We start from the raw sequence: 15207 nt of genomic DNA, 5'->3' as shown, positions 1-15207 counted from the left end.
TAATATTTAGGTTTCTTACAATTTGGTCTTGCACATGTAGGTCTTCCTGTCAGAGGCTTAGACCCACTATTCGACCCATTTTGCATATGGGGAAATGAGATGTCCATGAATATCAGTCAAGTCAAGAAACTCAGAAAGATTGTTAGGATGAAGAAACTTGCAACGAATAACATCAAGATCTTTGTTTGCACAATGAAGAAGACATTAGTCAACTATAGGATGGTACCAACTCTTTTACCTTGTTTTTACCCCTTGCACCATTTCAAAATTTACAATAGCATTTATGCATAGCTTTTTTTTCAGTACTTTTCAAAGTAGTTCACCGATGATTACCGCTCAAACCGCCTGCATGGTCAAGAGGCAAGGAAGGTATTCATTCAACACCCACGGTACAGTATTGAAGTCTTGCTGAAGAGGACGAAGGTTGGGCGGGCAATTATCCATAGCAACTGGCCAAAAGTTGCAAGGACATTCAACATCACTAAAGGATCAATATTTGCCTTCCGCTTCTGCAGTTTCCCAGATGAGATTCATCTGTTTATTTACCGTGTATGATGCTACTTTCCAAAGGTTTTTGATGTTGCATGTGAAACTTGGTGTTGTTGTGTAATGGCGTAACTGAGTGCCGAAGCTATCTGATGTAATTCGATTATGAAATCATGGTTGCTTTTATACTGATATGAAATATCTGGCGTGTTTTATAAGAAATATCAGTTTGATTAGTACATGGATTATCAATAATAGGCTAATTACCCTGCTTATTGGGATTTTCTATTGCAGACGGTTACTCAGACAACATCGTGGGCAATGAACTCAAACAACCCGCTCGGTTTCTAGAAAGTAGGCGTGTTCGATCTGTTGGGGATCGTTGCAGAAATTAAAAAAATTCTACGCATCACCAAGATCAATCTATGGAGTAACTAGCAACGAGAGAGAGAAGAGTGCATCTACATACCCTTGTAGATCGCGAGCGGAAGCGTTCAAGAGAATGGGGTTGATGGAGTCGTACTCGTCGTGATCCAAATCACCGATGATCCTAGCGCCGAACGGACGGCACCTCCGCGTTCAACACACGTACGGAGCGGAGACGTCTCCCGCGCCTTGATCCAGCAAGGAGGAGGGAGAGGTTGAGGAAGAGGGCTCCAACAGCAGCACGACGGCATGGTGGTGGTGGAGCAGCAGTACTCCGGCAGGGCTTCGCCAAGCTCTTAACGGAGGAGGAGAGGTGTTGGGGAGGGGAGGGGCTGCGCCTTGGATGTGGTGTGCAGCCCTCCCCTCACCCCTCTATTTATAGGGGAAGGGGGAAGGGGGCCGGCCCCCTCTAGATGAGATCTAGAGGGGGGGCGGCGGCCAAGGGGAGGGGGCTTGCCCCCCAAGCAAGGGGGGCGCCCCCTTTAGGGTTCCCCCCCCCCCCAACCCTAGGCACATGGGCCCAAGGGGGGATGCGCCCAGCCCTCCAAGGGCTGGTTCCCTTTCTTCTACAGCCCATGAGGCCCTCCGAGTGAGGTGGCCCCTCCCGATGGACCCCCGGAACCCCTCTGGTGGCCCGGTACAATACCGATATGCCCCTGAACCTTTCCGGTGACCATATGAAAACTTCCCATATATAAATCTTTACCTCCAGACCATTTCGGAACTCATCGTGACGTCCGGGATCTCATCCGGGACTCTGAACAACATTCGGTAATCACATACAAGTCTTCCTAATAACCCTAGTGTCATCGAACCTTAAGTGTGTAGACCCTACGTGTTCGGGAACCATGCAGACATGACCGAGGCAACTCTCCGGCCAATAACCAACAGCGGGATCTGGATATCCATGTTGGCTCCCACATGTTCCACGATGATCTCATCGGATGAACCACGATGTCGAGGATTCAAGCAATCTCATATACAATTCCCTTTGTCAATCGGTATGTTACTTGCCTGAGATTCGATCGTCGGTATCCCAATACCTCGTTCAATCTCGTTACCGGCAAGTCACTTTACTCGTACCGTAATGCATGATCCTGTGATCAACCACTTGGTCACATTGAGCTCATTATGATGATGCATTACCGAGTGGGCCCAGAGATACCTCTCCGTCATACGGAGTGACAAATCCCAGTCTCGATTCGTGCCAACCCAACAGACACTTTCGGAGATACCTGTACTGCACCTTTATAGCCACCTAGTTACGTTGTGACGTTTGGCACACCCAAAGCACTCCTACGATATCCGGGAGTTGCACAATCTCATGGTCTAAGGAAATGATACTTGACATTAGAAAAGCTCTAGCAGATGAACTACACGATCTAGTGCTATGCTTAGGATTGGGTCTTGTCCATCACATCATTCTACTAATGATGTGATCCCGTTATCAACGACATCCAATGTCCATAGTCAGGAAACCATGACCATCTCTTGGTCAACGAGCTAGTCAACTAGAGGCTCACTAGGGACATATTGTGGTCTATGTATTCACACATGTATTACGATTTCTGGATAACACAATTATAGCATGAACAATAGACAATTATCAAGAACAAGGAAATATAATAATAACCATTTTATTATTGCCTCTAGGGCATATTTCCAACAGTCTCCCACTTGCACTAGAGTCAATAATCTAGTTACATTGTGATGAATCGAACACCCATAAAGTTCTGGTGTTGATCATGTTTTGCTCGAGGAAGAGGTTTAGTCAACGGATCTGCGACATTCAGGTCCGTATGCACTTTACAAATATATATGTCTCCATTTTGAACATTTTCACGAATGGAGTTGAAGCGACGCTTGATATGCCTGGTCTTCTTATGAAACCTGGGCTCCTTGGCAAGGGCAATAGCTCCAGTGTTGTCACAGAAGAGAGTCATTGGGCCCGACGCATTGGGAATAACTCCTAGGTCGGTAATGAACTCCTTCACCCAGATTGCTTCTTGTGCTGCCTCCGAGGCTGCCATGTACTCTGCTTCACATGTAGATCCCGCCACAACGCTTTGCTTGCAACTGCACCAGCTGACTGCCCCACCATTCAAAATATACATGTATCCGGTTTGTGACTTAGAGTCATCCAGATCTGTGTCGAAGCTAGCATCGACGTAACCCTTTACGATGAGCTCTTCGTCACCTTCATAAACGAGAAACATATCCTTAGTCCTCTTCAGGTACTTCAGGATATTCTTGACCGCTATCCGGTGTTCCATGCCGGGATTACTTTGGTACCTTCCTACCAAACTTACGGCAAGGTTTACATCAGGTCTGGTACACAGCATGGCATACATAATAGACCCTATGGCCGAGGCATAGGGGACGACACTCATCTTTTCTCTATCTTCTGTCGTGGTTGGGCATTGAGCCGTGCTCAATCTCACACCTTGCAATACAGGCAAGAACCCCTTCTTGGACTGATCCATATTGAACTTCTTCAATATCTTGTCAAGGTACGTACTTTGTGAAAGACTAATGAGGCGTCTCGATCTATCTCTATAGATCTTGATGCCTAATATATAAGCAGCTTCTCCAAGGTCCTTCATTGAAAAACACTTATTCAAGTAGGCCTTTATGCTTTCCAAGAATTCTATATCATTTCCCGTCAATAGTATGTCATCCACATATAATATGAGAAATGCTACAGAGCTCCCACTCACTTTCTTGTAAATACAGGCTTCTCCATAAGTCTGCGTAAACCCAAACGCTTTGATCATCTCATCAAATCGAATGTTCCAACTCTGAGATGCTTGCACCGGCCCATAGATTGAGCGTTGGAGCTTGCCCACCTTGTCGGCATTCTTAGGATCGACAAAACCTTCCGGTTGCAGCATATACAATTCTTCCTTATCGAAACCATTAACGAATGCCGTTTTGACGTCCATTTGCCATATCTCATAATCATAGAATGCGGCAATTGCTAAAATGATTCAGACAGACTTCAGCTTCGCTACGGGTAAGAAAGTCTCATCGTAGTCAACCCCTTGAACTTGTCGATAACCTTTAGCGACAAGCCGAGCCTTATAGATGGTCACATTACCATCCGCGTCTGCCTTCTTCTTAAAGATCCATTTATTTTCTATGGCTCGCCGATCATCGGGCAAGTCAGTCAAAGTCCATACTTCGTTTTCATGCATGGATCCTATCTCGGATTTCATGGCTTCCTGCCATTTGTCAAAATTTGGGCCCGCCATTGCTTCTTCATAGTTCGAAGGTTCACCGTTGTCTAACAACATGATTTCCAAGACAGGGTTGCCATACCATTCTGGTGTGGAACGTGTCCTCGTGGACCTACGAAGTTCAGTAGGAGCTTGATCCGAAGTACCTTGATCATCATCTTCCTCTCTAGTCGGTGCAGGCACCACAGGAACATTTTCCTGAGCTGCGCTACTTTCCGCTTCAAGAGGCAATACTTCATCAAGCTCTACTTTCCTCCCACTTAATTCTTTCGAGAGAAACTCTTTCTCTAGAAAGGATCCATTCCTGGCAACAAAGATCTTGCCTTCAGATCTTAGGTAGAAGGTATACCCAATAGTTTCCTTAGGGTATCCTATGAAGACGCATTTTTCCGATTTGGGTTCGAGCTTTTCAAGTTGAAGTTTCTTGACATAAGCATCGCATCCCCAAACTTTTAGAAACAACAGCTTAGGTTTCTTCCCAAACCATAATTCATACGGTGTCGTCTCAACGGATTTCGACGGAGCCCTATTTAAAGTGAATGTGGCAGTCTCTAAAGCATAGCCCCAAAATGACAGCGGTAGATCGGTAAGAGACATCATAGATCGCACCATATTCAATAGAGTGCGATTACGACGTTCGGACACACCATTACGCTGAGGTGTTCCAGGCGGCGTGAGTTGTGAAACTATTCCACATTTCCTTAAGTGTGTGCCAAATTCATGACTCAAATATTCTCCTCCACGATCTGATCGTAAGAACTTTATTTTCCTGTCACATTGATTTTCAACCTCACTCTAAAATTCCTTGAACTTTTCAAAGGTCTCAGACTTGTGTTTCATTAAGTAGACATACCCATATCTACTCAAGTCATCAGTGAGGGTGAGAACATAACGATAGCCACCGCGAGCCTCAACACTCATTGGACCGCACACATCAGTATGTATGATTTCCAATAAGTTGGTTGCTCGCTCCATTGTTCCGGAGAATGGAGTCTTGGTCATTTTACCCATGAGGCATGGTTCGCACGTGTTAAATGATTTGTAATCAAGAGACTCCAAAAGTCCATCTGCATGGAGCTTCTTCATGCGCTTGACACCAATGTGACCAAGGCGGCAGTGCCACAAGTATGTGGGACTATAATTATCAACCTTACATCTTTTGGTATTCACATTATGAATATGTGTAACATTACGTTCGAGATTCATTAAGAATAAACCATTGACCAGCGGGGGATGACCATAAAACATATCTCTCATATAAATAGAACAACCATTATTCTCGGATTTAAATGAGTAGCCATCTCGTATTAACCGAGATCCTGATACAATGTTCATGCTCAAAGTTGGCACTAAATAACAATTATTGAGGTTTAAAACTAATCCCGTAGGTAAATGTAGAGGTAGCGTGCCAACGGCGATCACATCGACCTTGGAACCATTCCCGACGCGCATCGTCACATCGTCCTTCACCAGTCTCCGCTTATTCCGCAGCTCCTATTTTGAGTTACAAATATGAGCAACGGCACCGGTATCAAATACCCAGGAGCTACTACGAGTGCTGGTAAGATACACATCAATAACATGTATATCACATATACCTTTGGTGTTGCCGGCCTTCTTGTCCGCTAAGTACTTGGGGCAGTTCCGCTTCCAGTGACCACTTCCCTTGCAATAAAAACACTCAGTCTCAGGCTTGGGTCCATTCTTTGGCTTCTTCCCGGCAACTGGCTTACCGGGCGCGGCAACTTCTTTGCCGTCCTTCTTGAAGTTCTTCTTACCCTTGCCTTTCTTAAACTTAGTGGTTTTATTCACCATCAACACTTGATGTTCCTTTTTTATCTCCACCTCCGCTGATTTCGGCATTGAATATACCTCAGGAATGGTCTTTTCCATCCCCTGCATATTGAAGTTCATCACAAAGCTCTTGTAGCTTGGTGGAAGCGACTGAAGGATTCTGTCAACGACCGCGTCATTTGAGAGATTAACTCCCAGCTGAGTGAAGCGGTTGTGCAACCCAGACATTTTGAGTATGTGCTCGTTGACAGAACTATTCTCCTCCATCTTACAACTGTAGAACTTGTTGGAGACTTCATATCTCTTGACCCGGGCATGAGCTTGGAAAACCATTTTCAGCTCTTGGAACATCTCATATGCTCAGTGCTGCTCGAAACGCTTTTGGAGCCCCGGTTCTAAGCTGTAAAGTATGCCGCACTGAACCAGGGAGTAATCATCAACACGGGTCTGCCAAGCGTTCATAACGTCTTGGTTTGCTGGGGCTGGTGCATCACCTAGCGGTGCTTCAAGGACATATGCTTTCTTGGCAGCTATGAGGATGATCCTCAAGTTCCGGACCCAGTCCGTATAGTTGCTACCATCGTCTTTCAGCTTGGTTTTCTCTAGGAACGCGTTGAAGTTGAGGGCAACATTAGCGTGGGTCATTTGATCTACAAGACATATTGTAAAGATTTTAGACTAAGTTCATGATAATTAAGTTCATCTAATCAAATTATTTAGTGAACTCCCACTCAGACAGACATCCCTCTAGTCATCTAAGTGATACATGATCCAAGTTAACTAGGCCGTGTCCGATCATCACGTGAGACGGACTAGTCATCATCGGTGAACATCTTCATGTTGATCGTATCTTCTATATGACTCATGTTCGACCTTTCGGTCTTCCGTGTTCCGAGGCCATGTCTGTACATGCTAGGCTCGTCAAGTCAACCTAAGTGTATTGCGTGTGTAAAGCTGGCTTACACCCGTTGTATGCGAACGTTAGAACCTATCACACCCGATCATCACGTGGTGCTTCGGAACAACAGACCTTAGCAACGGTGCACAATTAGGGGGAACACTTTCTTGAAATTATTGCGAGGAATCATCTTATTTAAGCTACCGTCATTCTAAGCAAATAAGATGTAAAACATGATAAACATCACATGCAATCAAATAGTGACATGATATGGCCAATATCATTTTTGCTCCTTTTGATCTCCATCTTTGGGGCGCCATGATCATCATCGTCACCAGCATGACATCATGATCTCCATCATCGTGTCTTCATGTAGTTGTCTCATCAACTATTACTTCTACTATTATGGCTAACGGTTTAGCAATAAAGTAAAGTAATTACATGACGTTTATGTTGACACGCAGGTCATAAATAAATTAAGACAACTCCTATGGCTCCTGCCGGTTGTCATACTCATCGACATGCAAGTCGTGATTCCTATTACAAGAACATGATCAATCTCATACATCACATATATCATTCATCACATTCTTTTGGCCATATCACATCACACGACATATGCTGCAAAAACAAGTTAGACGTTCTCTAATTGTTGTTGTAAATTTTTACATGGCTGCTATAGGTTTCTTAGCAAGAACGTTTCTTATCTACGCCAAAACCACAACGTGATATGCCAATTTCTATTTACCCTTCATAAGAACCGTTTTCATCGAATCCGATCCGACTAAAGTGGGAGAGACAAACACCCGCTAGCCACCTTATGCAACTATTGCATGTCAGTCGGTGGAACCTGTCTCACGTAAGTGTACGTGTAAGGTCGGTCCGAGCCGCTTCATCCCACGATGCCGCCGAATCAAGATAAGACTAGTAACGGCAAGTAAATTGACAAAATCGACGCCCACAACAACTTGTGTTCTACTCGTGCATAGAAACTACGCATAGACCTAGCTCATGATGCCACTGTTGGGGATTGTTGCAGAAATTAAAAAAAATTATACGCATCACCAAGATCAATCTATGGAGTAACTAGTAACGAGAGAGAGAAGAGTGCATCTACATACCCTTGTAGATCGCGACTCAGCGACTTTGTGGCAGACATCAATCCAGAAGAAAATCTCGCACTCAGCGACTTTGTGGCAGACATCAATCCAGAAGAAACCTTTCCCCTAGTTGATGAGAATTCCATTAAGTCCAAGGAATCCCTGTGGGCCTTGTATAAATGCTGGTGCAAGTATCATGAGGTATCCCGTGACCATGAAGAAATGACCCACCGGTTCAGGTCATTTAGGGCTTGTGCAATGGCTGTGTACAAAGATAACAATTCTGGATCGTCGCAAGTGTCTCAACTGGGCCCATTTGCAGATATGACTAAGGCGGAGATTGCTCGGCTGTTTCCTCCACGTAGTAAGAAAAATAGTCCAAGCTCTTCCAGCGCTATTGTGCATTACTTCATTATTATATGAACTCATCTACTCCCTCCGTCTCATAGTGTAAGGCGCCTTTTGACATTACTGTAGTGTTAAAAAAATGTCTTACATTATGGGACGGAGGGAGTAGTTTTTATTATTTTCTATATTTGCATGTATGTCTTCTGCTCTTATGTGTAGTGAACTTGGCAGACAATTTCGGTTTTTAGGGTATAAAAGACTGTTCATTTGCCATCGTCAACCTGTTATGTTCAGTCGGTCTTCTTTAGCTTGCATTATGCACACAACCATCACTAAATTCTTTCATGAAAAGTGTAGGGCATAGAAGTTATTTGTGTGGTCGAGCTACTTAGATCCCCAATACTATTTGACTGAGGATTGCCAACAAGAATATGGTGAAAATATCAAGTTCCGCTGTAATCATGAGAAACCATACATTGCTCATATGGTTTTGGCAGATAGAAGATGCAATTAGTTAGCTACCGATCCTTATCCTTTGCTCCTTCATTACTTCATGATGAAACCTGCACATAGGCTCAAAATTTGACCTGTTTTAAACCCTCCGTAGCAACCCGTGTAGAACAGAAGCATTTTAAATATGCTCTAAATCACAAGCTTGGCAGACCAAATTTTCAAAAAATGTATTAAATAGTTGTGTTTTTTTAGGTTTTGTCTTTTTTTTTTGCGTGTGAAAATACTGGCAACAAGCAGACCACTAAACTGAGTTTATTTCTCCGTTCTAGCAGTAGTTGTTCATTGCTTTTCTTTACTACTGTATCACCTAAAAGTGTCCTTCATACACTTTTCGAAATGATTCGTTAGATTGACACATGTGTATCTATCTACCTTTGGTCAGGTCCCAGGTGCCGCTTCGGGGGGTCCAGGAGGTAGTGCAGCCCTTAATAAATAAATAATTGGCAAAGTTATGAACTCGTCCTGTATTATGGTTTATGATTAACTCTGTTGTACTGGAAGTATCGTTGCTCTATGGTGCTTCTCATGGAATGTTCAGGTGCCAAGTGCAGCTTTCGGGGGTCCATGAGCTACTGCAGCCCTTAAATAATTAATTGAACTTGTGAACGTATTTTATTGTTGTTTATGGTGAACTCTGTTGCACACAACCATTACTAAATTCTGTTATGAAAATGGTAGGGCATAAAAGTCATTTGTTTGGTCGAGCTGCTTACATCCTCATTACTATTTGGTGAGTATCGGCTACTAGACTATGATAAGTTCTGGTAGAAACCATACATCCCTGATATGGATTTGGGAGCGAGAAGAAACCACCAATCCTTATCCTTTGCTCCTACTACATTCATTACTTCCTGAAAAAAATCCTGCACAAAGACTCAACATTTGACCTGTTTTGAACCCTCCATAGCAACCCATGACCCCATGTCAAACAGACACGTTTTAAATATGCTAGCTGCCGCAGAAACTTACAAGATCAAATTTTCAAAAAATGCATTTATCTTGTTTTCAAGATTCTATAATGGTGAAAAGATTGCCAACAGGCAGATCACTAAACCAGAGTTTATTTCTTTGTTCTAACAGTAGTTGTCCATTGCTTTTCTTTTCTATCACTTGAAAGAAGTGTCTTCCGCCGGATATAGTGGAAAGCTAGGGGCTAAAACACGTACGTCTCCTGCCCCTTCGCCTCGTGAGCTCGCGCAATGGCGATTAGGAATCCGTGCCTCCCGTCGGCGCCACCGCAGATCAGCTTTGCCTTTTGTGGCCTTACGCCATGAATGCGTGGTGGATCTCGGCCCTTGCCGGCGGGAGGGCTCCTACTTCATTTTTAGATGTTTTTTTATGACCGTCTATGGTTTGTATCCAGTTCAGAAAGAAGAGACGGTAATGACTCCCTGAAGTCGGAATAAGGTTCTCCCCGTCCAGGCCCAGCGATGCATCTAGCGTCATTAGAGGGCGTGTGGGGATTTGTTTCTGGCGGATCTCGTGGGATTCGGTCGGTGTTTGTATTTGTTGGATCCGGTCTTCCTTCGTATGTGTTCGTGTGTCTTCAGGCTGGATCCTTCCGATCTATGTTTTTTTCATCGGCGATGGTTGTTGTTCTGGCGCAGATCATATTGGGCCTTAGCACGACGACTTCCCAATTGTCTGTTACAACAAGGTTTGCCCGGCTTCGGTGATGGAGGGGCGATGACGGTGGCGTGCCTTCGGCTCGCTCTAGTGCTTTTTGTCGTCGTTAGGTGGTCTATGGATTCGGATGTCATTTTTACTTCTAGTGTTCTTTGTACTGGCTTGACAATTGATGAATAGATCGGAAGTTTTTCCCGTAAAAAAATATAAACGAAGTGTCTTTCATACATTTACTTTTCAAAGTGATTCTTTATATTGACACAGTTGTATCTCTCTAGCTTTGTTCAGGTGCCAAGTGCAGCTTTGGGGGTCCAGGAGCTGGTGCAGCCCTTAAATAATTATTGGCAAAATTATGAACTTGTCTTGTATTGGTTTGTTATGTACTCTATTGCACTCGTAGTATTGTTGCTCTCTACTTGGTTTGTTGCTATATATCTTTATCTTTTTTCTGGTGGTCTTACTTCTTATGTGCTTGACTTGTGCATGAATAACCTATGGTGCTTGGCACAAAATCTTGATACATGTAGATAACCTTGTTCATTAAACTTGGCTTTAAATGGTACACAGGATTTAACCGAATGGGAGATGTTGGCAGGGATTAAACATAAATGGTACACATAGTTTTTGTAGAAGCAAATACTTTAGATAATCTGAATATCGTTGATGCACAATTTTGAATATTTACACCCATTGTACTCAAGACAAGTATAATCAATGTTATAACCTAACATGCGATGCAAAAGTCGCAATTTATGGTTGAACTAAGAATCATCTTAATCGTATATGTGCTGAGGGCACGGTCCCTTTATAGTCTCTCATAGGGGTTGTTTGGATACCAAGCTCTGCGTGTTTTTTGATGGATAACCGAGGAATATTCACCGCCTCGCTGACCATGCATTGGATGGACCTGACAATGACCATCCAATGCATCCCCGTGAGCAGCCCCCCTTTGCAGCAAAAGCGGTGTTGCGGTATTTTCTGCAACAAAGGTCTAATAGAGGTCATGTTACAGCTGCAACATAAGTCTTATCGCAAGAAAAAAGTTGCGAGTTTTTGTTTTGCGAGGCTGAAACACCCTTTTGTAACGATTGGCTTGTTGCAATTGCAACATGCCCTTTGTTACAAACACAAAACATATCCGGCTGGTCGTTTTATTCTGTGATGACACCGCCCCTCCGCCACCTCGGCTGCGCCTCCGTTCACTCCGTCACCTCGCTGTAGCCACATCCAGCGAGCTGCCGCGGCCAGTCCACCGCCGTTCGCCGTCGCCGTCTCACAAGACAACCACCGCCCGGCTCAAACCCATCCCCGCCCCGCAACAACGCTTGGGGCTGGTCTCATGGCAAATGCACGTTAATCAGTATAGCAAACAGCCCAGGTCACAAGAAAGATGCTCCACGACATGCTCTCCCCCGGTTTGCAGTACCTTGCCGCCCACCCGTCCATATCGGTGGTTGGCGACGATCCAATCGTACATGCCAGCCAGCTGATCATTTCGACATAGCTGTCGTCGTTGACCATTGTTGGCATCCATGTGTACGCAGCCGAGCCATCTACGTGATCATTTTCACTTGGACATGAGGTTGGCCGATCGATGGGTTGTTGCAGCTCACCCCGTCACCGAAACTCTGAAGGATATACCCGCACAGATCGCGTCAAAAACGGCCCCAAATCGTCATCGAGTTCCATGTACGTACGTGACGACGGCTCGGTGCGGCCGACATGCGCGTTTTCTATGCACCCCGGTACGGGAAACAAGTCGTGAGAAGGTTCGCCTCGTGGCGTTTTGGCAACATGCCCCGGCGTAGTGCCAGCAGTGTCCGGACCAACTACGGCGACTTATTTGTCCCATGTTCAGGCTAGCTCATGCTCCGTGATGATCGTGGCGGGGAAAGGTTGTTGCCCCGAATCTTACGGTTAAACTACTGATTAGGTCTTCATCACGCTCATGTGATGCCATATTCCCCCTTCACCGGCTATGCCGGCGCCGTGCATGCAATTATATTTTTGTTCTTTCTTGGAGTGCAATATACGGTGGGTGGGTGTACGTTCTACTCCTATTCGATTATGCCTAGCTAAAAAATTTTGTTATTTCACTAGATGATGGCACGGATTTCGGTGTGTGACGAGTCATGGCGACGGTGGAGCGTAACCACTGCCACGCCATCTCATCAAGATGACCACAAGTGTGATGCTGCACTGCAACAATGACATATTTCTTAGGCAATTGCCATGATTAAGTAAGAGTCCCCTATATATATTCCCTCTTCCTTTTTGTGGCAACCCTGCGATTAAACGTTCGTTGGAGCTCGCGCCTCAGCTCCAGCCATGGCAGAGAAGGTGAGTGCCCCATTTCATGCGTACATGCTTGAGTTCAATTTTGCATGCATGCATGTATGCATGGTTAATTTGGAAGTTGTAGTGATGGTGTTGTGAGCTCTTTGTGTTGATTCTCCTGCCATGCGTGTATCCACCAGGTATCCACGTTGATCATTGAAGCCAACCTCGAATGCGAGGAATGCTACAGGAAGATTCAGAAAGTGCTATGTAAACTCCAAGGTACGTAGTACAATAGTCAAGCACTCAATTTAGTTGTGTCAAATTAACCATGTGATAAGAAGTGGAACCATTTTATGTTTCGCTTATTAACTTCGATGCGATTAACATCGATGGATCAGAGAAGGAGAAGATCAGGACCATCAACTTCGACACCAAGAAGAACACGGTGACCGTCTCCGGCCCATTCGACCCGGTGAAGCTGTCCAAGAAGCTGCGATGCAAGGCGTGCAAGGCTATCAAGGACATCAAGATCATCGAAGAAAAGAAGCCCGATGCCAAGAAGCCGGAGGAGAAGAAGCCAGAGGAGAAGAAGCCGGCCGCCGATGGCTGCAAGTGCTGCTGCAAGAAGCCCGATGAGAAGAAGCCGGATGAGAAGAAGAAGGCCGACGAGAAGAAGCCGGAAGAAAAGAAGGAAGAAAAGAAGGAGGAAAAGAAGGAAGAAAAGAAGAAGACGGATGAGAAGAAGGGCGAGGAGAAGCCCAAACCGGCCGCGCCGGCGGCACCGTCGACGACGGTGAACCTGCAGTTCACGCAGATGTGCAACCTCTGCTACCCGTGGCCGTGCAGCGACCCGAGCCACTGGGGAGGCGTGCATCAGTACCCGCATCCCCAGCAGCCGCAGTGGCCGTGCGAGCCGCCGCAGATGCCGGCCTACCCCGCCCCGCACCACCCTCAGCACCCGCCCTGGGCGGTGCCGGCGACCCCGAAGAGGCAGACGTGCGGAGGCCCGGCGTACTGCGGAGGAGGGTGCGGCTCGTGCGGCGGCGGCGGCGGTGGCGGCGGGTACGGGGCGTGGCCGCCGCCGATGCCGACGCCGCTGCAGATGATGCAGCCCCCGCCGATGGGCTGCGGCGGGCCGGCATCGTCGTGCAGAGGGTGCAAGGGCTGCCGGATCGTGCAGGAGGGGAGGTTCATCTACGAGGAGTACCCGCCCAGTGCGTGCACCGTCATGTGATCTCAAGCCGGCAACCGTGCATGCATGGCAGTTCGACCACCTCTCTGCATGTTGTTCTTCGTGGTAATTCGATGTTCCATGTTTGTCCTGTATGTTTCGTGCACAGTACTGCATTTGTTTATGTGTACCTGTAGCAAAGAAGGTGTAGCTGCCACGTACATTTTTCAGTGTGAAAATATATGCTCTCGGAACAATTGATATAGCTTTGTATAGATAATTTCAATTTTTGGGGCACTAAAAGTTTGGAAATGCTAGTATTTGTCAATGTTTTAAATAGCCGTCTATAGCGCCGCTATAGCAGTTTGAGCATGGTGCCGCTAAATGATAGACTATAAGGTTCTTGTATAATTGTCAGAAAAAGTTCTCAAATAGCCGGGTATATCTCTGCTATAGCTGATTTGGAGAACTGCAGCTATTTGGCATAACCCGCTTCTACGTAGAGCTACGTGAAAACTGATTTGGGATGATTTAAAAAAATAGCCCGGGCCCCACCCCATGAAAATTTGGGGGTGGGAGGGGAGTAGATTAGAAAGTTTATTACCTAGATGGGTACGTAGGTGTAGGTATTGTTGTGGACACTGGCAGGGGAAGCCACTCACGGTAGAGCGATGCGGTGAGAAGAAAGAGACCGACTACGGGGAAGTTGCCTGGTTTGATTTGGGTCAGTCAATTTCTAATATATCATTGATTACCAAATAGACTGATCCAATGTCAGTCAATTTCGATGATGCAACAGCAGCATAGTAACCACACGTAAGGCAAGACCGATGTCCGATGGAGCAAAGAAGGCAGCACGTGCACGGAGTCGTTCCAAGGCCCATTGGGGGTTTGGGCTCCACCTTGAGAAGGTGGCCCAGCTGCTGGGCATGATGGAAGCAGCAACCCCAGCTCAACGAGCAGCCAAAGAGAGCACTCAAGCCTTTTGCAAACAAAATAAAATCAACAACCCGTTAAGCCAGTGGTATAAATTTAAAGAATAAATGGAAAAATAAAACGGAATTTGTATTTTCCGAACGTTCTCACCTTGTGAATAGATCCCGAACGAGTCGATCGGCTCGAGCGCTCCACCTTCCAGTCGCTCGCTCATTTTTCAAAAAAAAAGTTAGAGCTATGGCACTCAATCCTTGCACCTGCTGCGTGCAGGGCCGACCCGATAACCAACCCAGCTAACTCTATTCGTCGGTTAAAGATAAGTTACGTTTTCCTTTATCATACCACCGCTCCTTTGCATTACAGCCAAAAAACTAGAAATAAATTTGATGTTTG

General features: G+C 45.6%; 1 protein-coding gene and 1 long non-coding RNA gene across 2 annotated transcripts; both read left to right on the top strand.

Annotated features, from left to right (window-relative positions):
* The first annotated feature begins 8015 nt into the window (after positions 1-8015).
* Positions 8016-9492, top strand: LOC119358941. The gene is made up of 2 exons (XR_005172336.1): positions 8016-8304; positions 9184-9492. It is a non-coding gene; the product is annotated as an uncharacterized LOC119358941 (long non-coding RNA).
* Positions 9493-12662: 3170 nt separating this feature from the next.
* LOC119353255 (protein PYRICULARIA ORYZAE RESISTANCE 21-like) lies at positions 12663-14214 on the top strand. Its single transcript, XM_037619851.1, has 3 exons — positions 12663-12767; positions 12905-12986; positions 13106-14214. The coding sequence occupies exons 1-3, from the start codon at positions 12756-12758 to the stop codon at positions 13939-13941; spliced, it is 930 nt and encodes a 309-aa protein (XP_037475748.1). The 5' UTR covers positions 12663-12755; the 3' UTR covers positions 13942-14214.
* The last annotated feature ends 993 nt before the right edge of the window (positions 14215-15207 follow it).

Source organism: Triticum dicoccoides, chromosome 2A (genome assembly GCF_002162155.2).
Source record: "Triticum dicoccoides isolate Atlit2015 ecotype Zavitan chromosome 2A, WEW_v2.0, whole genome shotgun sequence".
Lineage (NCBI taxonomy): Eukaryota > Viridiplantae > Streptophyta > Magnoliopsida > Poales > Poaceae > Triticum > Triticum dicoccoides.
The sequence above is the reverse complement of the archived record's forward strand: the minus strand, read 5'-3'. Positions and strand labels throughout refer to the sequence as shown.